We start from the raw sequence: 25,967 nt of genomic DNA, 5'->3' as shown, positions 1-25,967 counted from the left end.
TCAAATTATGTCAGATGCATTTTCTGAAAATGTGAGAAATATTGTTTTTATTTGACAGAGTGAAAGATTTAGGTAGAGATGTAGAAAAGATTTGTGTTTTGGGGATTTTATTTTCTTAAAATTACACTTAGATTCTCTGTCAAAGTGAAAGAATGTTATAGACATCTCATCAGTGCAGTTTGACAGCATGTGCTACCACATGGAATGACGTGTGTGTGTGTGTGTGTATGTTTAGTTGAGGAGTGATGGGATGATGATGGTTGGTCTTCATGTTGGAGAGACAGACTGATGGACAGAGCTTCTTCTTCTTCTCTTATCCTGATCATCTGTCCACGTTGACTGATCGAGTTGTTCTGCAGCTTTCATCCTGCACCTTCCCATTCCTCTGTCACACGTAAGAAGAACAAGGTTTGTTTTAGGCTTATATAGAAAAAAACATTATTTTGTTCCAAAAAAGTCTTTGCCATCTTACAGATTTGTGCTTTTTGCTCTAGTTACACCAAGACATCCTGAAGCTGATAATCTCACCACCACCATGTTTGACGGTCAGTATGTTGTTTTTTTGAAACGCTATACTTGTTTTACGCCAGACACAACAAGACGTTAACTTTCCCAATATTTTCCCAGGAGTCTTGGAGATAAATCTGATTTAGAAAGTCAGTTTTTTGTTCTTGTTGGTGGTTTTTGCCCAGTCTCTCCATCTTATTGTTGAATCAGTGAATTTGTTTCTCATTTGTTGTTGGAAATTATTTATTGGGGCATAATGAGTTGCTATTGGACAAGTGTTAGCCTGCTTTGTGCTGTCAGGTGGGTTCTATGTAACATATGTTCTTTCTATATGTCTGGTAATGAGGAGGCCTGAGTGTGTTTGTTGTAACTGAACCCAGCTATCAAAAAAAAGGGGGTTATTCACATTTAATTCAACAACGTGAAAATAGCTTGTTGTACTTATTCTGGTTATCCTGTTAGAATCAGATCTATTTGATGATCTACAACATACGTACTAGTTCTGTTGGCAGATTATTTCACTTAGAACATGGGAGAAATGTCTTATGAGTGAAATAATCTGCCAGTAGAATAAGTATTAAGGAATTATTTACTTAAAATAAGCTCCTATGTTTTACTGAAAAGTTTCTAGCAAGTTAGTTTTGTCATTTCAAGTGCACCAAGATATTTCCACATACCTGGCAGTGTTATTTCATTCTCAAATATAACATCAATAGTCATATGGATGGAAATGTTAGGTCTTTATTCCCAACCCAGTTTCCGTTTTACTACTTCCCTTTATGCCCAATACAAACTCTGCAGTCTTTTCACTTCCTTTAACCTCTTATCTCCTCTTGTCGTCCTCCTGTCTTGCTCTTGAACTCTCCATTACCGTCTTGTAACTCGTTTTATCTCATCACCCAAAGCAAGCCCTTCATCTTATTGCCCAGCTGTTGCGATCTGCTTCTTTCTTCATTGTGATGTGGGTCAGCGGGTCAGCCGGGGGGCTTGTCATTAGCTGGGACTGTGCATTTGCTCTGATCACAGGTGTAGACAAGATAATAGGAGTCTTTAGTGGTCAGTGTGAGGATGCTGGAGGATTGGAAAGTGAAAATATGAAGGTGTGAGGAGAGCAGTACACTTTCAGAGGAACATCATAAAATAGAGTGAAAAAATAGTAAACTGTTTAAAATAAATTAAAATTCACAAAAAAACAAATTGATTTGAATAATTTTATGAAGTATTTTTGTCCAGGTTCAATGAAAACACCTCATTTAGACGTAACTATTCCAACTCAATGTGTATTTCTGTTTCTGTGCTGCTACTGTTCTTTACTGATGACCTTTTTTCTGCCTCATGACGTCAGGCTTCGACTTTCTGATGCTTCTGTGCTGAACAGCTGTTCTCTTTCTCTTCATCTCCCAGAGAAACAATAGCAGCTAATGTCAGACTGCTGATGCTGAATCCAGAGATGTCCACCAGCCTCTTTACCTACTCCACACTGTTCTCCCCTGCATGGTGAGGAAAAAAAAAAGTGAACCAAACAGATGATGGGAAATGGTTGCATTGAGGATGTTTTAGTGCAGAAGCAGATTGTGGAGAGTTCTGTTTTTTTCTGAGTGTTGAACCTCTGTGGGTTGACTCAGTGGCTCCTTTTGTGTTTGCTAGTAATGAGAGCTGCAAAGTATGCTGCTGTTTTGTTTTTCTGTACATGTGTTCATTTGTGTTTGGTCACTACTGTTTGTTCAGCTTTGAGGTTGCCTCTTTGCACCCAGGAGACGAGTAGAGTAGTTTTGTGTGTATTTCTGCCTGGGGGGAAGGACCTAATTTAAACAGCTAGAGTTGGTTGAATTGAACATGTTGAGCTCATGTAAGAAGTGACACATAAGTGACTTTTGCAGTCATTCATGTTTTTTTTAAGCGTTTCTTCAGCTTTCTAACAGTCTTAAGTGACAAACAGGCATCTGTTCAGCAGAATGGTTGGCATAGTCAGTAAAGTGTTGTGCTCTGAATCTGGTGATTGTGGGTTCAAACCCTGGTTGTGGCAACCTCCAAATGCAATGTCTGAGTCAGTGTAAAAATGTGCCACATCAAGGTGGAGACAGAAGGCCAGGGGAGTGGGAATGCGTCCGTCCCCATGTTTAGAGAGAGAAAGACCATAAGATTGACCAATGTACCAAGACTAAAATAGGAAGGCATCCTGTGCCATTTGGCACTGAAATTTTTATTGAAAAGAAAGTTTCTACTTCAAAAGTAAGAGGCATAGATTAACATGTGGCCTACAGGTTATGGCATCAGACATCAAGTATGAAGGCCAAGGGTTCAAATCCTGGAAAGGATTTTTCGTTTTCATGAAAAAATCCCAGAAAATGAAAAATCGGCAGTATCACCAAAAAACTTTGAATCAGTGCATGGAAAGGATGTCTATTTTGTCAGCATCTTTCAGTCAATATTGACAGCAGAAAAGATAAATGCGGCATGAGAAACTTCTAAAGCGTGGAAGGTTGTGTGGTCCACAGGTCATGGCCTCAGCCCTCAGGTACAAACGATGTGGGTTCAAATCCTGAGCTTGGTCAGTATAATTTGTACTTAATGGGATTTTTACATTAAAAGACACAAAGTTCATCATGAGTCAATTAAGATTACAGGTTCAGAAAAACATGATTTCTGCTTAAATATGTTGTTTTTTAATCAATCTATTTTTACTCCAGCAATGCACCAATTTCAAAGTTTTTTGCTGATACTGCCAATATTCCAAAAACAAGAAAACAGGAATATCGGCAGTATCAGCAAAAAACTTTGAAATCGGTGCACTCCTGGAGTAAAAATGCACCGATTTCAAAGGTTTTTGCTGATACTGCCAATTTTTCATTTTCTCTGTTTTTAATGTAAAAAAACAACAAAATGAAATATTGGTAGTATCAGCAAAAAACTTTGAAATCGGTGCATTCCTGGAGTAAAAATAGATTGATAAAAAAAACAACATATTTAAGCAAAGACCATGTTTTTCTGAACATATTGCCTGATTTTTAAGAATTTTGTGTGTTTTAATCTAAAATCCCAATAAATACCAATTATTTACAGACCAAGCTCAGGATTTGAACCCACATCTTTTGTACTTGAGGTCTGATGCCATAACCTGTGGACCACACCACCTTCCACACTTTAGAAGTTTCTTGTGGTGCATTTATCTTTTCTGCTGTCAATGGTGACTGAAAGATGCTGACAAAATAGACATCCTTTCCATGCACCGATTTCAGAGTTTTTTGGTGATACTGCCGATTTTTCATTTTCTTGTTTTTTTGCATGAAAACGAAAAATCCTTTCCAGGATTTGAAGTCTTTTCCTTTGTACTTGACATCTGATGCCATAACCTGTGGATTACACAACCTTCCACGGTTTAGAAGTTTCTCATGGCACATTCCTCTTTCCAGGTGTCAATATTGACAGAACAATGCTGACCAAAGAGGTATATACTATTCTTTCCTAGCAAGATTTGAACCCTTATCCTCTGATGCCATAACCTGTAGACTACACTAACTTCCACACTTTGGTAGTGTCTTGCAGTGCATTTATCTTTTCTGCAGTCAATGTTGGCAAAAGGCAAAAACAAGCCAACAAATCAAAAAGCCTTTCAGAGAACCTACCAGGACATGAACTTATGACCTTTTGGTTTAAGAACTGATGACAATCCCACCACACCACAAGAACCTTCTCTTTTCTAACTTATAGCACATTTGTCTCTGTTTTCAATCCTTGATAAAACTATTTGCTCTTCCAGACATTGAACTTGGACTTTTTATGTTTGTTGACATATCAAATACTCTATGAGATTGTTCTCTTTCATATTGATGTGTTCTTGTAGTGCATTTGTGTTTTTGTATACAATTATTGATAAAATATAGATAACTCTACTTGGAGTTGAATGCTGGATCGGGTGATTTTCACAAAACTTTTTCAAACTTTGTGCTTTCTATACAAGTTGTATTATCTACTGTCACTCCTCGTCCATGTCTGTTTTTTATGTCCACTTTCAGAAGAACCATAAAGTCAGAAACTTAAACACGGAGCAACTCAATCTACAAATGGAAAGTTCTTATCTTGTAACAATGGTGACTTTGAAAGTGACTGACAAAATAGACATTCTTTCTAGGATTTGAACCCATGTCCTTCATAATTGATGTCTGATGCCATCAGACCAAACGCTAATCTACGCTTCTTAATCTTGGAGTAGAGGTAGAAACTTTCTTTTCAATAAAAATTTCTGAGTGTCAAATGGCACAGGTGGAGCAAGGATGCCTTCCTATTTTAGTCTTGGTACATCTTACAACAGGAAGATCTTGAGGTCCAGGTCTTTCTCTCTGTAAACAGTGAGGACAGATGCATCCCCACTCCACCGGTGTTCTGTCTCCACCTTGCTGTTGCACATTTTTACACTGACTCAGACATTGCCACAACCAGGGTTTGAACCCACAATCACTGGAGTCAATGCACAGCACTTTACTGACTGTGCAACAGATGCCTGTTTGTCTCTTCAGACTGTCAGAAAGCTGGAGAGAAAAAAAAAAAAACATTGACAATGATTTGTAACAAACTGGACAGGTTTACATCAGTCTGTCTGTGCACCTAAAACTCTTAAGAACCTTGTTCCTATATATAAAGTTACGTGTAAGACAGATAATTTTTTCCATGCCAGCCAGCGATGCTCCCAGCAGCCTCTCTGTTGACATAGCTTCCACAATGGGAACTAAAGCCCTCCCATTGTGAATCTAACCCCAGGCAGAGTTACTACACTACACTGTTGTCCAGTACAGCCCTAAAGCCTGGATCTAGAAGTCTAACAACCCCCTCCTCATGGAGCCCATGCTGCATTGTTAAGCTTCATTCTGGTCCTACAATGGGACATCGCATTTTGGAAGTCATTCTCAAAAAAAGGAGAAGCCAATCAAAAATAAAGCCAGTTATTGTGTCTCTTTTGACACACGTTGGTGAGCTGGCCCAACCTCATTGGTCGCCCTAAACCCCAGGGTTCATTCATGTTCATTCATGTCCATTATATGAACAAATTAAATAAAACCCAGGATGGAAGGGAAGCTTAGAATCAGCCTGGGTGGAGAGGAACACAGAGAGGATGGATGGTACAGAGCTTTCTGCATCTCTAATGGACTTATCGATCAATATTCAAACACATCAAGAAGACATGGACACCTTGTAAAAATGAGACAGGTATGTAGCTCCAGCTAATAGTGGGAGGTTCCCTCTTGCATTTTTTTCCTCATCCAATTTTCAGTGAGTTTTTTTTTCTATTTAAGCATCAAATCTGCTTCAGCTAAAAATGATTGTAATGCCTTCTCTCAACGACAGCAGACATTTGGAACGGATAAAAAGACTAGAAGCGTCCTCCAGGTCACTGGTAAAAAAAAAAATAACATAACGCCCTGAGAAATGCTTTCTTTTTATATGTTTTATAACCTAACTATGTCTTAAAAACTCAACAGCTGCATTGATATTGACATGGAATTACATCCAGATAACGTCAGAAAACATTGAGGGGTATTTAAATACAGTAGGCTAAGTACTATTATGCACTACATTGTTGGTTTCTCATGTAAAATCCCAGTAAAAGACAGTAGCTGCATTTCCATTAGAAATATGTGCAAATCTTTGTTGATATTCTGCTGATGTAAAAAGAAAACACAATTTCACAATTGTGCTGATTCCATTAAATAAGAAATGACATTAAAATCATGCTTGTTTACACAATAAGTCCTCAAACATGACAGGAACAGATGTAAACAGCTACAGGAAAAATACTTCTTATTAGTCGTCAGTGTCTTATTCAGGAGTTGGAGCAACTACATAAATTGGCATGTTTTCATTCATTTGCCCAAGTTTATAATTAATGGAAATGCAGCTAATGTATGTATTTAGTCCTTGCCTTCTATTTTTTCCTTCTAGTCACAAATATTTCAGATTATATAACTTATTTTAATCCAAAACAAGCCGACTGAATAAACTGCAAGCTTTAGACAGATTCTGAGCTCAATTTCACAAACCAAACACATAATCTATTTCTATAAAATGTCTCTAAATGCTGAAAGACCATAACCTTCAAACTCACCTTTGCCAAAAAAACATAGATGATCCCCAAAATTCACAGAAAATAATCTGTGAAATGACAAGAGAAAAATGGGCCTGTTAGAAAAATGTTAGTCATGTTGCATTTCACCTAAAACATGGTAGTGGCAGTATGATGGTTTGGGCTTGCTTGGCTTGCAGTACTGGACCTTAACCACAGTCACACTGTGGTTCAACAGGAGGATGAGGATCCAAAGCATCAAGGCAAGGCTGCCTCTGAATAATACAAAAATGAAGTTTTGTAATGGTCTAGTCAAAGTCTGAACTAAAATCCAATTCAAATGAACCTTAAACATGCTCTTTATGTTTCATTGCTGGCCATCTGGAAGTGTTGACAGCCAAAACACTCCAACTGCTTTTCAGATCTGAAACATCTAAGTGTGACAAAACAGCAAAACCAGAATAAATCTCAAGTTTTTCACAGCACTCTATGTTGTCTCTTTGTTTCCTTAATCATCTCAGAAATATTGTCCCTTTTGTAAACGAGCGCATGGATGCATCACTGTCGATGGGATGGAAAGGAAGTGGAGAGAGGAATGAAAAGCGAACAAGAAAATGTGATGAAAAGGTTATGGAGGGAGGGGAGAAAAGGGCAGGTGGAAAACTGCTCTTTAGGGTCTTTGAAAGCAGCTGGTCCTGGTTTGAAGCTTGACCCCATTTAGGACGGGCGAGAGACATCGAGACAAACTGTGGGAGAGAGAGAGTGAGCGTGCGACAGACCCTTCAGCCCCGCTCTTAAAGGCCCTCCACAGGAAGTCCTCATTCTTCCTGGAGCAGACACCCCCCACCAACAGCTGCGAAAAAGCCCTCATTTAGGCTGAGTGGAAGGGGAAGACAGAGAAAGAGTGGACCCCCATCCTCCACCTAGGGGGGCCCTCGTATCAAAACTTCCCCTCAGCAGGCAAGACAGAAATGTCAGCAAGAAGGAAGGCTTTAGAGTCTTTTATCATTTCATTTGCTTATTGATTTGTGTGTGTGCTTGTTAGAGACCAATTTGACCTTTACAGGAATTTCCAGCTTGAAACAAAAATTCTTCGATTTATTCTCTGGAGGAAAATCCTCCACAATACAGACTGAAAAAAACTTCAAGGCATTCTAGCTGTAAATAAGTAGAGAACATTTAGGAAAGACCAGAAAGACTCCAGCTTGTGTTTCTTTGCTTCAGCTGACCGAACGTTTTGGTCCACAGAACAATTTTCAGACGTGTCAGTAAAACTTAGCCGTTGTAATGTTTGTGTTAAATGGGATTAGCTGTTCTTGGCCAGCGGCACCGTCTACACACACAGAGGTGTCTGCTTAAGCAAGCCTAAAACTATGAAAAACAAGCATAAAAGTAAGATTATTGTGTCACTAGAACCATTTGTACTTTTTTTTTTAAAACGCAAGCTAAAATCTACGGGAGAGGATTAGGGATACTGGAAAAAAATTAGGACTCTAATCTCTAAATTTTGACCTTTTTCTCAGAAATCTAATTCTGTGTGAATCTAAAAAAAACAAAACATTCTTGCGTGTACATCAGTTACCTTTACCCTTTTAAATGTGATGTGCTCAGTTCAGTTTAACATTGAAGTCTCTGATCCCTCATCAGTTGCACTTGTTAATTTGCCCTCAATAATTTCCCTTCCACTTCACAATTATACATCATGTGTTGGTCTATCACATTAAATCCCAATGAAATACATCATAGTTTGTGCCTGTAGTTTGAGAAATTGTTTTAAAAAGTTTGACTTTTGTGCTGAAATTGGATTAAATTGTCCATAAAACTGTTGGTAGTCACAGAGGACTTTACCATTTCCAATTAACCTCATTTAATTTGTTATAGTTGAGAAGAATCAGTCAGGACTACTCTTTAGTTTCAATGATTCATAACCCCTTGTCATACTATTGTTGGGGTGTCATTTCTAATATTTCCTCACCTGTGGAAGAAGCTGGCCCTTCATTGATCCTTCTGTTAGCTTCAAGCATCGTTTGACGGTTGTTGGCAGAGAATCTGAGAAAAGAGAAACAAGAAAAATATACATTTTTATTGTTTAACACAAATAATGTCGCAGCTTCCCACAGCACTGTAATTTCTACCTTCTTTTTCATTACATCATCTTGATTAAATTGTGAAAAAAAACTAATAACTAAAATAGTTATTTGACAAATTAATTTCAATAGGTTCTTCCAAAATGGCACAATGTTGCCAACAGGCAACAATTAGACAAGAAAACATAATTTTGCTTTTATGTTTAATATGGTAAATAGTGTAATAATATAAAGCTTATTGAACATAAAATGTTTTTCACGTATTCTCTCTTTCAAGCAACATCTCTGTAGTTTGGAGATCATTTAAACTACTTGAAGTTTAAACTTGACCTAAACTGATTGAGTTTTAACGTTTAGAAAACTGAGCCCACTGCTATCAATCAGCTATGTGTGTGTTTGCATTAGACCGACAGGTTGGACTGATACAGATCGATTTGATGTGTTCATGGTGTTTGCGCTGGCCTGGACCGACCGCTCTCTGAGGGACTATCATTGCTGGTAATCCACTTCATGGTCCACTAATCTGTTTTCACTAGGGTCGCTCCCCACCCTGCTCTCTTTCTCTCTCTTTCTCTCTTTTTCTTCTTCTGGCCACTCCTCAGCAGGGTTCCTCCCTCTCTGCTCACCTTGCTCTTTAAAGGTCATATCTTTATTCTTCTCTCTTTCCTTCTCCTCCCTCCTCTCTTTAATAACACTAATCTTATTACACAAAGAATCAAAGCTTTCAGGTTTATCTTCTGTCCATTTGGAAATCAAACTGATAACAGCTTAAGGATCTTTTTCCTGTTCAGCTGCTCTATCGGTGCTCTGATGTAGACCTGTCGTCATCCTCTGGTATATTCTGAACTTCAATACTGCATCAATGTGCATGGAGCAGGTTTGAGGTGCTGTGGATATCTAATCTGCACTAGCAATAGTTGTCATCCAGCATTTGCGATACCTGGCACTGAGACTTTTACATCCCTACAGAGATATTGACCTACAGTTGAAGAAAGTTTGAGAAGCTTTCCTCTCAAACTTTAAAGTAGCTCAGTTCAGCAACTACAAGTCGTCCTAAAGAGTTTTTGGACAAAGTCACAACATTTACGATGGAAAGACCCTTCTTTTTCATTTCATCCAACCCTCTCCTCATCCTTCGGCCTGCTTCGTTTCTCACCACTAACAAACACCGTCACATTTCTGCCCAGTTCCTATACACACACAAACACCCGAACACGTGGTCTAATCATATTCCTTCCTATCTAGAAGCAATCAGTGATAATGTTGGCTGCTCCCGAGCGCCGCAGCAAAACTGGCAGAAAGGAGGACACACAAGCTCTAATTAAATTAAATGTGTGTGTGCAGCGGTGGTAGCAGGGGGGGAGCACAGATTAAATGTAGCTGTAGCATCATCAGTGTTTGACCTGTGTGTAACAGATGGAGCAGCGATTAGAAATAAAGATTTGAGTGCTAAAGGTCAAAGCTGCTTCGTTAAGAGTGATATCTTTTAAGTGTCACATTCTTAGAAAGTAAAACTAATTTAGCTCTTGCACAAATATCAAGTCAGTCAGGTTTTTTGTTTATTAAATCTGCAACCTTGCTATATATTCCTCTCTGAAAATCTGTCTAAAATGGTGTCATTACAGAAACTGTTGATTAGAACAGCATAGTTTGATTAAAAAGTTGATTAGAAAAAGGGAAAAACATGAAGAAGTACAGAAAATGACAGTCTGCTTCACTAAAATCATCTTAAATGTCGTAAAAAAAAATAGAAGCCAAAACCAGTGAGATGTGGAAGAAAACATAAAAGTACCATATCAGATGATTAGAGAACAGCTTAAGTGGAAAGACTTAGCCAATCAGCTCCATGGTGATGAAAATAAAGTATTTATCATCATGAAAAAGTTCAGACAGGCTCTAAAAAACCTGTCTAAAAACTCAAAAGATCTCTGAGGCTAAACCAGAAAATGCAGATGAATGGTTTCATGTTGCCAGAGCAACCAGAGCAAACAGTGGTTATGTAATTAAATATAAAATCAGCGATTCACGAGATAGCCAAATTTAAGTATTTATAAGTTTATAAATAAATGCTTTTGCTATTTGTTTTAGCTCACTTGATGTAGAGTGAGATAAAAATAGATATTTTTATGTAACAGTGTGGTTTATTTCCTTAGAATTTACAGTAGTCAGAAAAAACTCCACTGTCAGGATCCTGAGTTTTAGTCACTTTCTTAAACTCACCTGTATGTGAGCTAAATAGTTTTAGCCTCGACCAAAAGATTTATTGTTTGGCAAAAGGCTGATTTGGATTTATTGTGATCCAAATTAGATCACAATAAATCAAAGGGAAAAAAAATAAATGCAAGTGCTATTCATAAATATTTAGGAAAAATTAGTGTTTAGTTTAGTTATTGTTTAGTTTCAGTATCTAAGGGCTAGATATCTGTGGCCTAGTAGAATTTGGCAAAAAGAAAAAGTGCATATATTTAATGATAAAGATCTACAATTCTTGTTTCAAAAATAATTCTTGCATAAACTGCTGTGCCAGTTTTGAGATCGGGGTAACATTAAGAAACGGACAAGTTCATTTTGGTCCTGGCCGCTCCCTGATTAGCTGTTAGCTTCCTCTTCTGCAGCAAACTAATCTGAATTTATACTAAATAAAAACACCAAGCGAGTTATCTGCTGCAAGTTGTAACCCTTTCATAGAACCTTACTTGAAAATGGTTTAAACAATCCCTTTAGGAAGCACATTATCTAAAAATAAAAGAAACACAAAAACCCCATCTAAACACCCCACAGGTTCTAATGAGGGTGTTTTGTCCGGCAAGAAAACTATAATGTATTTTCTTCATAAGAAACACAGTTTCGGAGCTTCGGAGTAAGCAAAGATTTCTGAGTGCAGCCTCAAATGTCTGACAGACACACAAAACCCATTAACAAGTCTTCTTACCACAATCCGAGCCATTCATTAGGCATCAATCAAAGGAGGATGTGTGATGATTAAATGAGGAGTGCTAATGCTTTGTAGCACTTGTACACCAGGCCATTTTAGTCTGACACCTGGAAGAGCGTAAAATAGATAGGAGGAGGATGTCAGGCTCTGTGATGATGGCTGGTGCAGGTCGGTGCTAACTGGCTAATTTATTAATAAAAACATTAAAGAAGTCAACTTACAATTTTCAAAGTTGCATCTCAATTAATTAGACTTAGACTAATTAGTCAACTGATTTCTGTTTCTGTTTGATCATGCAGATCAATTTCACATGGAGCTTCTCAGAAAATGTAAATGTATGTTCATGGTGCTCTAATAATAACTGCGTACAACATTTGAAGCACTGTCCATACTGTATGTTACACCCTACGACAAAATAAAAAAAAACACTGTCTTCATTGTGTGGCTGTCAAATAAAAAAGGTCCTAGCAGATGTTTGATTCAGCTATGCTGTCTCTGTCTTGTTAGCTCTTATGCCAAGAAACCCTCAGTAACCCAGGAACCCAGTGTTGAATCAATTCAACTGTTTCTCTAAACCTTTTAACATGTCAGAGCTCACGGTTGCATATTCATGCTGTGTGCTTTCCTATTTGCCTATATCTGCTCTGTCAGTGCTGTGGAGCTGCAGTGGAGCTGACAGCTTGCTGTGACAGAGAGCCTAAAACCAACAAAGTGTCAGCTGCTGCACAGGAGAAATGCCGTTGATTGGATTAGGCCGCTGTGTGTTCTCAGGCCTAATGGAGCGAGTTCCAGACACCGTCCAACACAGATTTATTTTTAATTAGAAATTAGACACAGAAACAAGGGAACTTTCTGACAGGCGCTGAAAATAAAAACCTTTCATCCTTACAATTAACACGCATTAGAACTGTTTGCTACCAAAAAAAAAATGAAATGCTAAACTTTCCACACAGGTAAAGCTTTGCTGTGGACTCACCAAAAATATTTCTGCAACTTCCAAAAGAGAGTTGGTATGACATTATGCAGTCATATTCAATAAATTGGAATATCATTAAAAAGTCAATCTATTTCAGTAGCTCATTTCAATAAGTGAAATGCATTACACAAATTAATTACATGCAGACTGATGTTTTCCAGCCTTTATTTTTGTTCATTATGATGATTTCTCACATACAGCTAATGAAAACAAGACATTTAAGATTAGAATATTACATCAGACCAATGAACAGATATTTGATTACAAGAATGTGGGATAAATGAAAAATATTCTTCATACCTGATTAAAGGTTGTTTTTAAAAAGTACTTTTAATCTGAAACGAGTCTCATTGGACTCGCGCCTATTCTCAATTAAGTATTCTGTGGAAAATAACTGCAAATTAATTGGGGAAATAAACAAATTAATGATTTTTTTTTCCATTTAACATATCTCAAATATTTTAAGTGAATTCAACTGAAATACCTTGTGCAAAGCTACTTGACACACAATTGGCTGATGTGCTGAACCCACAAGATAAGGAAGACCATGGACATGAAGAGAGTTTCAACTGTGCATATTGATGAATATTAAGGTATACTTGGTTTTTGGAACTGTTAAAATCTTTTAGAGGAGCTCTGAAGTATTCATGTGACTGCATAATGTCAGATGGACGGACGGACGGACGGACGGACGGATGGATAGATGGACAGATAGACGAATGGACAGAAGGACAAGGTGCTACTGAATAGTCACAGAATACATTCAGTGCTCAGTTGGAGGCATTGCTGTCTGGGTGAAATGTAAATGGAATTAAACTCAGCTTTCAAGTTTATTTGGATAGTTTTTACTTAAGTTGAAACAAAAGAAACATACAAGGGAGCAAATACTTTTCCCCATATTGTACACTTAGTTATAAACCTGACTGATGAGATATCAGATACCTACAGTACAAGCAAACTAATAAATAGCCACACCACACAGTGACCCAGCAATGCCATAAACAAGTCTGATAACGTTCGTGGAAAATCACAAATATATTAAGTCAAGTGAATCAGATATCACCATAGTTACGATCCAGTCATGTTGCATTTTGTAGAGTAACTTACTAAAATACAGATGTTTAAAGCACTGAAATGCATGATTTGAACTTAGAAAACGTCACAGCAGTAATCTCCAACTCTGCACATCATTAACACAGAGCGCTGTGCAAAGGTGAGCTGCTATAGATCTCTTAACAGAGGATGTTTACTGTTGCAATCAACTTCATCATAGACATTTACCAACTCTGAGGTTGGAAATTGTTTTCAATTATTTGCTTCCTCAATTTTTTTCCTCTTGCTCCCATTTCTTTCCTTTTATCCTCCATTCACAGCTTAAAGTGTGCAACTTACAAATAAAAATAATGTAGCAAAAGTCTTGATTTGTATGTTTTGTGTGTTGCAGATTTTAACTCTTACTGACTGAAGGAGGATATGGATTCTTCAAGAGAAAACTAATTTAATGTGATCCTCCATAGTCAGGCTCCCAGGAGGAAACAGGAACACACAGAATGGATCAACTCAAGATTGACTTGGACTTTTTTCAAACTTTTACCAACTAAATACATGTTAGTGGACAAATGAGAGCATGTTCTTCAATAATGGTCTAAGAACCTTCTGTCTTTTAATAGTTTAAAATTTAGAAAGCTTAGAAAATGTACATTTGTTGAAAGAATTAAGATATTATTTAACCTGCTTATTATTATTATTATTATTATTATTATTATTATTATCAGGAAAGGTGAGTTAATACATTAAACAGCATTCCTCCTTTTTACCCAACTGACTCCAAAATGTGTTCAAAAATTAATTTTATATTTTAATTATTTTTGTTAAAACTAGGGCTGTGAGTCCAACATCAGAAAAACTTTATTTCTGTTGCTACTCAATACTTTTTCAAACCTTGATGCTGATGTCAAATCATTGTCACCAAACCAGATTCATTTTCTAGATCAAAGATGGAAAAGTGTTCATGAGCGGGACATTTTACTGAGATAAACTCACTTCAAATTATTCATTTGGACTAATTCTTTTGAGTGTGTTTTGCAAATAAATGTTTATCTCCATTTATATGTTTAACTTTCAACCAAATAAGCTTTTATTAACACATTCCCCTAATGTTTAGTGGAAAAGTACCACTGCTGGCTTTCATAACAATCACTTTCAGTCACAATCCACCGGCAGCCAGAAATGATGGCAGAAAGTGACAGACAGGAGCTAAAACAGGAATATGGCGTGACAGAGCTAAAGCCTGTCACAGTGGTGTCCCTTTTTCTGTTCAGGAGTTGCACAAAGCCGTCAGCTCTGAAAGGTCAACCTGCTCTAGACCGCACTGTAAATGAAGCGACCAGAGTGGCTCTGGAATCCCAGATGAAGCTGATTCTCTTTATCAGCTGTCAATTGATTCTCCTACTAAATACCTCAACACTGAACACCAGAGGTAATTTAATAAAGCTTTTGACAAACTGCCTCTCCTTCCTGGATCAATACAAAAAAATAAATACTACATTAGTAAATAGAGCAATGCATTGTTACTGACAGGATATAATTATTTGGTCAATGTAAAATATTTCTGTCCATTTCCTGATCTGATTTCTGCCTCCCAGACACGTGTGATATCCGAGTCTTTCAGAGCAATCACACAATGGAGTCCTCTTAACGAGCAACGCGGCAGCTAAGGAGGAAAAGTCCTCGCCATGCCAACATGGCTCACCAGCCTGCTGAGAGCCGAGCAGCACCTGACAGATGCCACTTTGGGGGCAAAATCCCAGAGGGCTCCAAAGAGCCGGCACAGGACTGACGCCAAGGGAGCAGGAGACTGGAATACCGAAACACGTTACAGTTATATGTATAAATATGATTGCTGAAATCCATTTAACTATCCACACATAAAGCTGCAGTATGTAAAGCAAATGTTTTTTACATATGTGTTGTTAAGAGACAGATAATCTTTCAAAAGATCAATTTCCTCCACCTGTTCCCAGAGCAACTATTTCTATCTTAAGAAATGCACCGCTCCTGACCAAAAACAACCAATCAGAGTCGGGGGGGAAGGTCTTAGTGCTGTCAATCAGTCCTGTGTACTTGCTGCTAAGTGTGCTAATGGCAGGGAAACAATTTACCGTTAAAGGAAAACAGTTTTTCCATCATCATGGCTATGCTAACTAGCCTGAGCATTCACAACAGGATCTATCAAGAAGATACTATAGCATAGCATAGAGCAACGGAGCAGTGCTACATGGAGAAGGACTGACAGCGCTAAGACCCTCCCCCTGGTCTTAGCACTGGCTCTGATTGGTCGCTTCTAGTTGTAACTAGGAGAAGGCAGAGCAGCTCAATTTGTTTTACAGATTATCTCACGTCTCATGGCATACTGTCATGACAGTGACAGTTTCAACAAATATGTAAAAAAAATATTTTTTTATAAAGGTCACACCCTGCAGTTTTAAACCTAAATCACTTAAATATCACTTGCCAAACAACATGAAGTTGGCATAAAGATTGCATGTTATGCTGCTGTTATCTTTAACTAACTCAAGTACAGATGAGAAACTCAGTCTGGAAAGGGTTATAAACCCATTTTAAAGGCTCGTCCAAAAATGGAGAAAATATAGAACAATGACAATCCCTCCCTAGACTGAAGTTACTCAAAAAACTCAACAATGACTCAGCCAGGAGGTCAAGAAACAACCCAGTACAACATCTAGAGCTCAATATGGAGAGAAAAACTTTAACACTGATAGGAGAAAATTTGACTTTATGTCATGTATGTTTGAACATGTAGAAAAAAAATCATAACAGTCAAAGCATATAGAGGTAGCTAGTGCTGCTTTGTGGCTTTAAGACTTGAGAAGTTTGTTGTAAATGATGTTATCATTTATTCTGCTCTCTACTGGGAAACCCAAGAAGCAGAATGTCTGACATTCAGCTTGTGACCTTAATCTCAAGCGTTATGCAACAGTACAATGATCCAAAACACGGTACTAAGTCCACCTCTCAATGGATGACAACTAATGTTTTGGAGAGGCCTAGTCAAAGGCTGGAACTTAAATCTGGCCTTTAGTTATTCATGCTGAAAATCCCAATGTGGCTGAATTAAAAATAATTCCACAAGAAAAACAGACCAAAATATCTCAACAGGGACTTTAAAAACTCATTGGCAGTTTTTGCCTCCAAGGTTTAAAGTGCAATCACTTTTCACCACAGAGAGAAAATCATCATTTGAAATTTGCTTTTTATATTTAACCAGGTTGTCTTTGTTTGGTAAGAACATTTTTCATTTTAAATGTTTTAAGTGTGACAAAAAACACAAATCAAAGAAATCTATAAGGGAATGTATACTTTTTAAAAGTATTTTATATATTATTCAGAATGTTTTGCATGTTTAATCAATGCCTATATGTAAAATAAAACAAAAGAAATACTTTTCAAGGTTGATAATTTCAAACGTTTATCTTCTCTGTTCCTGTAGCTTACATTAAGACACATTTAGTTACAGATGTTCTGAATGGTCTTTCTTTAAATTGTATTTAATTTTTTTTTGTTGTTGTTGTTGTTTTTTGGGGGGCAGGGGGGTTTACTATAAATTTCAATTGGTTATATATTTACCAGAAGAGTAAAACAGTTTGGTGAAATTGAATTTTAGCTGTTGTGGGAGACTAGAACTGTTTAAAATAAAAGACAACAAAATCATCTGACATTTTTAAAGTGGTGTTTTGCGGGTCATGACGGACTAAATGATCTCTTTCAGCATTTATTTTTGTGATGAAACCCAAGCATGGCCTGCTGCAGGCCTGCCTGGTTCGACTCCTGAAGCAGCATTCTGCCTCATTAATTGATTAAAACCATTTAAAGGCTGCGACATGTCCAACATTTATTATAGGATTACTGTAGGCTATTTTTTTCTACCCCGCTCCTTTTTTCAGCAGTCCTGAAACAAACAAAAGATGTGCTTTGAATGGCACGTGCTCTAAGCGTCACTCACCTGTTTCCTAGCAACGAGCACAACAAAAAAAGCACCTGTGGCTCTGAATAGACGGCTCTGTAACCCTAATTTAGACAAAGAAGGGTTTGGTGAGCTACTTAAATTAAGTAAAATTTATTATAATAAATTGCATATCAAAACACGTGAAAATGCCTGTTTAGTGTGTTTTCTAATAAGCTTTAAATGTGGTTTTAATGAATAAATAAATAAATAAATAAATAAATAAATAAATAAATAAATGTAGTATTAATAAAATAACTAAATAGTAAAATAAAAAAACTGAAAAAGAAACTCATAGGCAGGGTCAGCTACAGTCTTCCACGATACAAGCAGATACAAGAATTATATATCAATAGTTTTTCAAAGAAATATATTAATCCCCATTTTCACTACATATTTACTATCAAGAAGGGATAGGCGCCCACTAATATTTGTATATTTCATGCGTAAAGCTAAAAAAAAAATTAATAAAGCCGTTTCGAAATAATTTGTTTTGATTAAAACTGTATAAATAATTTAACTTTCAGTTGATTTTATTTTACCTGAATTTTATTTATTTGCATAGTTTCATTTTGCTGTAATGACATTTTTCTTCTGATTTGTAAGTTGAAATAATAAAAATGATCCATTAAATCGCTCAGTCCTCCTGACTCATTTTTGGACTCGCGCTCCTGTCGTGTTTTTTCTAGCTACACGCGCAAAAGCGATGACAGAGGGAGTAATTTTTAGGTCTCGCGCTCCGACGTCACCAGAACCTCGAGCCCCTTGCATGCAAATCACGTCTGCGGTCGCGCCTCTCCATTGGCCGCCTTGCGCTCATTTAGCTGCTGTCAGAGCGCGCGGCCCGGGCACGCACCGGTAACTTTTCCCAGTAAGGCTCAGCTTCAACCAAAGTCCGCTCCAACAAGTCCTTCCCATTCCACGGATGACACGGAGGAGGAAGACGCTGCAGTTTCAGCTCTGAGTGGATTTCAGTCACTTCTTCCCTCCGTGTTTTTGGAGGCTGAATGTTTCTGTCTGTCTGACTCTGTCCTACAAAGACGAGGTGAATGTACAGCATCATGATGGAGACGGACTTGCATTCCCCCGTGGTGCCCCAGACCAACCCATCCAACCCGGGGGGACATGCGGGAGGAGGAGGCGGGGGGCCCGCAGGGAAGGTCCCCCAGGAGAGGATCAAGAGACCCATGAACGCTTTCATGGTGTGGTCCCGGGGCCAGCGGAGGAAAATGGCACAGGAGAACCCCAAGATGCACAACTCGGAGATCAGCAAGCGGCTGGGCGCGGAGTGGAAGGTGATGACCGAGGCGGAGAAGAGACCCTTCATCGACGAGGCCAAGCGGCTCCGGGCCATGCACATGAAGGAACACCCGGACTACAAGTACCGCCCGCGGAGGAAGACCAAGACTCTACTCAAGAAGGACAAGTACTCACTTGCCGGCGGACTCCTCGGTTCATCGCCGGGTGTGGGGATGGGCGGCGGGCAGCGGCTGGAGAGCCCCGGAGCGGGACATGTGGGGGCCAGCGCGGGCTACGCCTCGCATGTGAACGGCTGGGCGAACGGGACGTACTCGGGTCAGGTGGCGGCCGCAGCAGCGGCGGCTCACGCCATGATGCAGGAGGCGCAGCTGGCGTACACCCAACACCCGGGCAGCGGGGCTCACCCGCACCATCACCCGCACCACCACCACCACCACCCGCATCACCACCCGCACAACCCGCAGCCGGTGCACAGGTATGACATGAGCGCTTTGTCTTACAGCCCGATCTCGAACTCTCAGAGCTACATGAGCGCCTCTCCGCCGGGCTACGGCGGCATCACCGGCTACACCCACCAGCACCAGAGCTCCGGGGTCTCCCCCGTGTCCGGGGCCATCGGAGGGACTCTGGGTTCGCTCGTGAAATCGGAGCCGAGCGTCAGCCCGCCCGTTTCCACGGCGCGCGCACCGCCGCCGTGCCCCACGGGAGACCTGAGGGACATGATCAGCATGTATCTGCCCACTGGCGAGGCGGCGGGCGGCGACTCCGTTCAAAGCAGACTGCATGTGCTGCACCCGCAGCACTACCAGAGCGGGGGCTCCGCTGCGGTGAACGGGACGGTTCCCCTCACGCACATTTAAAACGTCCATATGAACTGTAAGCACTGCGAACACAACCAAATATTTCCACTCCACGTGCGGGCTCCAGCTGCTGATGGACTGTAAATTATAGGCGGCTGCAGTCATGATAATGCAATCACTTTGAACTTTTAATTTAATTTTATTTTTTAATAATAATTATTTAAAAAAAAAAAGTGATGGATCTTTTTTTGTCCGAAAGCGCCTCAGATCGCTTGCCAACTTCTGACACCGTTTAAATTATAATCCGTACAGGCTGGTGCAATTTAAAGCTTATTTTATTCTCCGACATTTCGGCGGAATTACAGACACCAGCCAGTTTGGAGGATGTTTTAAAGAGGGAAGCGTATAATAAATGCAGAGCGGTGTGGAGAAAGAAAGAAAAAAAAGTTACAGGCTGCAGTTTAAATTGATTTCCAGTTTTGATGCTTGTAAACATGTGAGTCGGTGTAATTTGAATTTGTTCCTGTTGTTGTAAAATCTTGTAAATTGTGAATAAATAGGCCTACTGAAAACGCTTTTATGCAACTGTATACATAATTTACAAAAAGGCAAATCTACATTTTTGCAGCTGAAGCCGGAGCAGCGCTGACTTTAATAAATTTTCCAAGATTTCTTTGTCTCTTGGAGAAACGTTACAGTTTGTGTTTTTATTTTTTAATCACTTTCATTTTAGAAGAGGGCCGAGCAAGCCGCATTTACAACGTGGAGCACTAATTTATTTTTCTTTTGTAAACCTAGAGTCAGTTCACCAGAATCGGGAATAAATCAGGAGTTGTTACAAAAAATTAAGATAAATATATTTTTTTTGCACGGCAGGCCTAAAATAATATGCTGTAAATCCGTCTTACTTAAAAAATATAAACAACTGATGTTTTTTTCTTTTTTTATTGTTGTTGTTTAAGAAACGCCTATGTACTTTAATATTCAGTTGAAAATTTTGATAAAATTAATTTATTCATGTTTTAGGTGGGTCTGCCTAAAATTGCTCTTTTTTGTGTTTATTTCCTTTTCTCCAGTTGTAAAACTGTGTTATAAAAACTTAGCACACCACACAGGGTGCAAAGTTTTGTGATTCTGGTATTTTCCCTATTGTTTTAGTAAATATTTATTTTGCAGCTTCTTTTGTGGATTTAAAATGAGAAAAATCACAAATATGATGCATTTAATTGCAATATTTGCTATTTTGATTTTAGCCTTGCTCAAATATTTTAAATTGCTATTTGTATATTGACTACTTTTTAAAGCATTTTTAAAATTTATTTTAACAGGAACATTTCCAGTAATATTTGATTTCATGTTATTTTGTCAGCATCATCAAGTCCAGGAGTCTTGAACTAACTGCACTCACACCCGTTTGTTTAATTGCCCCTTTAGGCCAAAAGCATCATTGTTTGTCTACCTGCCTGAAGGATTGTGACCTCAGCAGTCCAAATCTCAAACAAAAGCCAATCCGATCACAGCATCCCCCGGTCGCTTCACTTGTATTTTTCAGCTGGGCTCACCTCAAACTTATTACCACCTGTGTTCCTCAAATCTCCCCCCTCCTCCCTGACCTCCAGCATCAAGCGCTTTGCTACTGTGTGTCTAATTGCCACGGCTGTTAAATGATTTCCTTCTTTAAATTTGATGGCTGAATCAGCGGAGGCCCCCGGGGCAGAGAGAGGGGGCATGAATGGGAGGAGGAGGCAAGGAGAGGGAGGGGGGTTTTGTGTTGGAGGAGAATGGGGATTAGTCCTGGTGTAAGCCGGGGCGACCGCAGGGTCACGGCTGACAAAAAGGCCGGCCAACAACACCCCTGGTTCTATCAGCCTAATTCCCTCTCGGGCCTGAACCTGAAAACAAGAGGGGCAGCGAGGACGCAAATCCAGTCCAGTCAAGCTGGGAAGTCCTCCAGACTAAATTGAAGATATTTCACTAATTATTTTAAGAATTCAAGGGGAGGGGGGGGGGAGAAAGGAAGTGCAATAACTTGCAACTAAAACACAAAAATATTCGAGCGAACACAAACCCTGAAAACATTTAAGAATCTGTTTCAATTTACAATCATCTGAGAAAATGTGGCCAAAAAAAAAATCAAACATTGAACATTAGATTCCTTCACTAAATCACTTTCACTCATCAGCTTTGGTTGTTTTAATATTACATAGGTGAATCAGGAAAAAAGTTTTTTGTGTGTGTGTGATTTAATGACATCTGTAACATTACATAAGACAAAAAAAAAAAAGGACTTGCACGCGGGTTCAGGTCAGGTTGGTTCGCGGGTCGACCCAGAACCCTGACGCCTCGCTCCTCAAACCAGGTGTTGCTATTTTTAGCAACATGGGCAGCAGCAAGTCCTGCACCAATTGAAACCAGCGTGTCCACAGAGCTGGTCATCTGGCAGAGTTCAGCTCTGACTTTGGTTTGGATGAAACGCAGTGGACCAGCAGTAAATCCCCACATTTCCAGTGACTGTGGAAACATTTCACTGTGTGGATTCTGAGACTCTGCACTCTTCCTTCAGACCCTGAGACCTTAATTTGTAAAGAAAATGCAAATATTTGGTTTTATCTATAAGAGGACAGTCCAGTCCTTTTTCTCCCAATTCAGGTAAGATGACTTCTGACTGGGTCTGGTCAGGAGTGGCTTCCCTCAGGGACGTGACGTTGTAAACATCCAGTTCCGGTCCACATGTTATGAAGCTGTCCAAAACCCTTGAGTGGGCTTGTTTCAAAATCACATTTTTTTTTCTTCCACTAAGCTTTCCATTAATATGCTTGGATGAAACATAGGGTCACGATATTTATACCTGATTTACGTCAGATGAGAGGTACACGATAGGGAAGCCAGGAAATAAATTCAGGTGAATATTAAAAATAATCTGTTTGGATTTTTTTTCTAGTGTGAAAACTTTTGCTGCTATCAGTCGGTTTTTTCAGGACTCAAACTTAAAAAAAAAAAATCATGCCAGTGTAACTTCAGCACCACACACAGTGAAACTGTGCATCAACTTTGCGTTTTTCATTTTTGTGCCTAATGATTCTCTGTTCAGATATTCCTAAAGAAGGAAATTAACCCAAAGCGTATTAATCTCCGTCAGACTAAAGAGGAGCTTCTGTTCTAGATGACAGCTGTCTTAATGCCGGGCTTGAGTTTCTTTATGGTTTTACTTTTTTACTCAGATTTATTTATTCATTCAAAGCATATCAAATCTTAAAGAAAAGCAAACCCATAAGTAAGAACATAAAACAGCACTTCATATTACTCACAATGTTCACTAATATATAAATTACAGTTCCTCTCTATATTTTATTCAGTTAACATTTTTGAGGTTGGCTGTTTAGGCTTTTTTTTTTTTTTTTTGCATAAGTTGCACATGATTGGGGTTATTTTCAGGAAGTCGATCAAAACTGAATTTTTTTGAATAAATAATCTGTTTAAGCTTTGACTGAATTACTGAGCAAATATATAAAATACAATCAAGACAAAAAACATTAGCTGACTATTGATCATCAGCTGTGATGTAAGCCAGTCAAACAAATATAAATGTTTTCTCATTTCGTTACATTACAACCACAAACTTCAATGTATTTTATTGGGATTTTAGTTGATAGACCTGCAGTAGAACATATTGTTGAAGTGGGGATAAAGGATCTTCATTTTCAACACAAACACACACCACGGAAAATGTGGTGTGTGTTTGTGTTTAGCCCCACTGATTAACACCAGAAGACTGAATTTTCTGCCCATTCTTCTTTGCAGAACAACTAAAGCTCAGGCTCCAAGTCTCGCCACAGACTTTCAACCAGATTTAACACAGCATGATGCTGCCAGCACTGTGTTTCATGTTAGGTGCATTCAGGGTGACGTTGTTAGATTTCCACCACACGTTTTGGAAGTGAACCTCCTTCAAACTTCTCCAGAACTTCCTCGCTGACCCGTCTGCTTGCTTGTTCTCCAAGAAACTTCAGGCTCCAGAAATCAGCAGACGTTATAGGAAGAAAAGGAGTTAAATGCTAATTTAATAATCTTCTGTTCTTTTTCCACTTTGTGTTGGTCTACTGCATGAAATCTCAATGAATTAGACCATTTCAGTGTCAATGAAATGGACCAAAGTTTGTGATTGTAATGTAAGAAAATGTGATAATGAGCAGTTTCATTTATTTCATTTACTTGAGCAACATCTTTTTGGGGGGGTGAAGATACTTTTAGGACCATTTCTATTGCTTTTTAATTTCATTGGAGTGATTTTACCTCAGTAAATTCTGATTACTCTGCCCACACGAGTAACTTCACTGAAAGAAGAACAAACTTGTTTTAACAAAAATAAAAAGTCAGCAGACACACACTTGAAGTTTTTGTCAAAGTTTCCTGAGTTTCATGTTGAAAGAAATTAATTTGAAAAATGTTTCTTTTGCCTGATTTTATTTTGTAATCATGGTATTTATATGAATCATTTTCATTTGAATCTTTAAAACACCAACGTTTCCACATTTCTTTCTCTCTTAGTCTGTCTTGCAATGTAACTTTTATATATTAAAAATTGAAGTTTTGATCAGTTAGTACTTGAATAGACTTTACCAAATTTTTTTTTTTTACTCGAGTAATGACTTGGATGGCAACATTTTACTTTCACTTGAGTAAAATTATCTTGAAGTAGTGCTACTCTTACTTGAGTATAATTTTGGGTTCTCTGCCCACCTCTTTCTATGAGTTTGCAAAGTACAGCAGGAAGCTTTTAGTAGAAGATGATGTACTTGATCAGGCTTATTAATGGCTCCTAATTTGATGATTCCATCCAGTAAAGGTTCCAGTCTTTGTCAGTGAGGAATATTCCTGACTGATGCATCCGGTTCCAGTAGGAGCGGCGCTGAGCCCGGCGCAGCCCGGTTTTTTTCCTCTCCTCATGTTCTGCTTGGCACATGTTTGGTCACCGCCGCTCTGGCACTTCTCTCTCCATAACCCTCCCCGCCCCCATCCCGTGCGCTCCTGATGTCCTGAACGTGGATAATCGGCGTCAGTTTATCACGCCTCCGCATACTTCCCTGCCTCTTCTCCTATAAAAACCCTCACCTCTGTCGTTGGACCCGGTCCTGTCAGGGGAGATTACGGGGGACCGATTGCACAAGACTGAATGTGGCAAGAGGAGATTAGCCGGGGCGCCATAGAAAATAGCGACAGGGCCAACAGATTCCTTGCGAGGGGGCCTTATCATGCAATTACACGTTGACACGTTTTAACCATTTTTCAGCCTCTTAATCCGAGGGTCCCCCTCCTCCCCTTCTTTTTCCGAAAGCAGACCTATTGCTGCTGAGGGAGCCTCGCTGCTCTCCGTCTGACTCTCTCCATCAGCCTCTGCTGCTGCCTGAAAGTCTGCCTCATTTTCTCTGCTGAGTTATCACTCTGCTCATATCTCACACCATCTAGGAAGAGGAGAAACAGACGTGTTTACACGCCTAAATCAGATATACAATAAATCACTAATAGGTTTCATTGTACAGTGTTACAATTATTGTGATTATACCTAAAGGAAATCAAAATCAGGATAAAAAAATCTCAACAGTTAAATGTTTGTTTCAGGTTGCATTATTCTCTTTTTCATTTTTCTGTTTTTGGATTAAGACACACATGCAGAATTTTGCTTCAGATTATGTCAAGTGACAACAAATTTATTGGATTTTGTTCTGGACTTTGACTAGGCCGTTAAATAGCACACAAACACGTCTTGATCTAAACCATCCCATTATTGCTTCAATAAAGGAAGACGTTTAAAAAGCTGCAACTTCTTCAGAAAATACAGCCATTTGTGGCTCTTCTAAAAGACTGCATCCATGTTAACATGAAGTTTCATCACATCATCTCTAACATTTCCAAGGTATTTATATTCTTCCACCATCTCTGTGTTTGTGCTGTTAATTCTGGTCTTGGAAGGAAGGTGAGAAAATCTCCTCAAACCAAAAGCATCATGTTGTGTTTCAGGTGTTAAGATGCAGGTAGACTTCATGAAAACGTTTCATAAAGTCCTTCACTAAAGGCTCACGCTCATCCTCATCACAGGTTTAGATGATACTAAAATCATTCCTCACTGACAAAGACTGGGACCCTTACTGGATGGAATCAGGGTAACTCCTGTAGTTATCATTATGCAAAATGTACAATCAGGTTGACAGTGGAGAAACTAGGTTCACTCCCATCTAATGAAGCCGAACTGTTAAAAAACTTAAGAATGAATTATTAGAGTGACATCATATATTTTAAAATCAATTAGCTGGATAGTATAAA

General features: G+C 38.9%; 1 protein-coding gene and 1 long non-coding RNA gene across 2 annotated transcripts; both read left to right on the top strand.

The window, feature by feature from the left end:
• Nucleotides 1–494: 494 nt before the first annotated feature.
• LOC106905433 (uncharacterized) lies at nt 495–9,171 on the top strand. The gene is made up of 3 exons (XR_001415124.2): nt 495–545; nt 1,912–2,004; nt 9,058–9,171. It is a non-coding gene; the product is annotated as an uncharacterized LOC106905433 (long non-coding RNA).
• A 7,108-nt stretch (nt 9,172–16,279) lies between these two features.
• sox1b (SRY-box transcription factor 1b) lies at nt 16,280–20,220 on the top strand. Its single transcript, XM_014970259.2, has one exon. The coding sequence runs from the start codon at nt 18,636–18,638 to the stop codon at nt 19,704–19,706; it is 1,071 nt and encodes a 356-aa protein (XP_014825745.2). The 5' UTR covers nt 16,280–18,635; the 3' UTR covers nt 19,707–20,220.
• The last annotated feature ends 5,747 nt before the right edge of the window (nt 20,221–25,967 follow it).

The sequence above is a fragment of the Poecilia mexicana genome, unplaced genomic scaffold (assembly GCF_051168715.1).
Source record: "Poecilia mexicana isolate PSO_F unplaced genomic scaffold, ASM5116871v1 scaffold_2, whole genome shotgun sequence".
Classification (NCBI taxonomy): domain Eukaryota; kingdom Metazoa; phylum Chordata; class Actinopteri; order Cyprinodontiformes; family Poeciliidae; genus Poecilia; species Poecilia mexicana.
The sequence above is the reverse complement of the archived record's forward strand: the minus strand, read 5'-3'. Positions and strand labels throughout refer to the sequence as shown.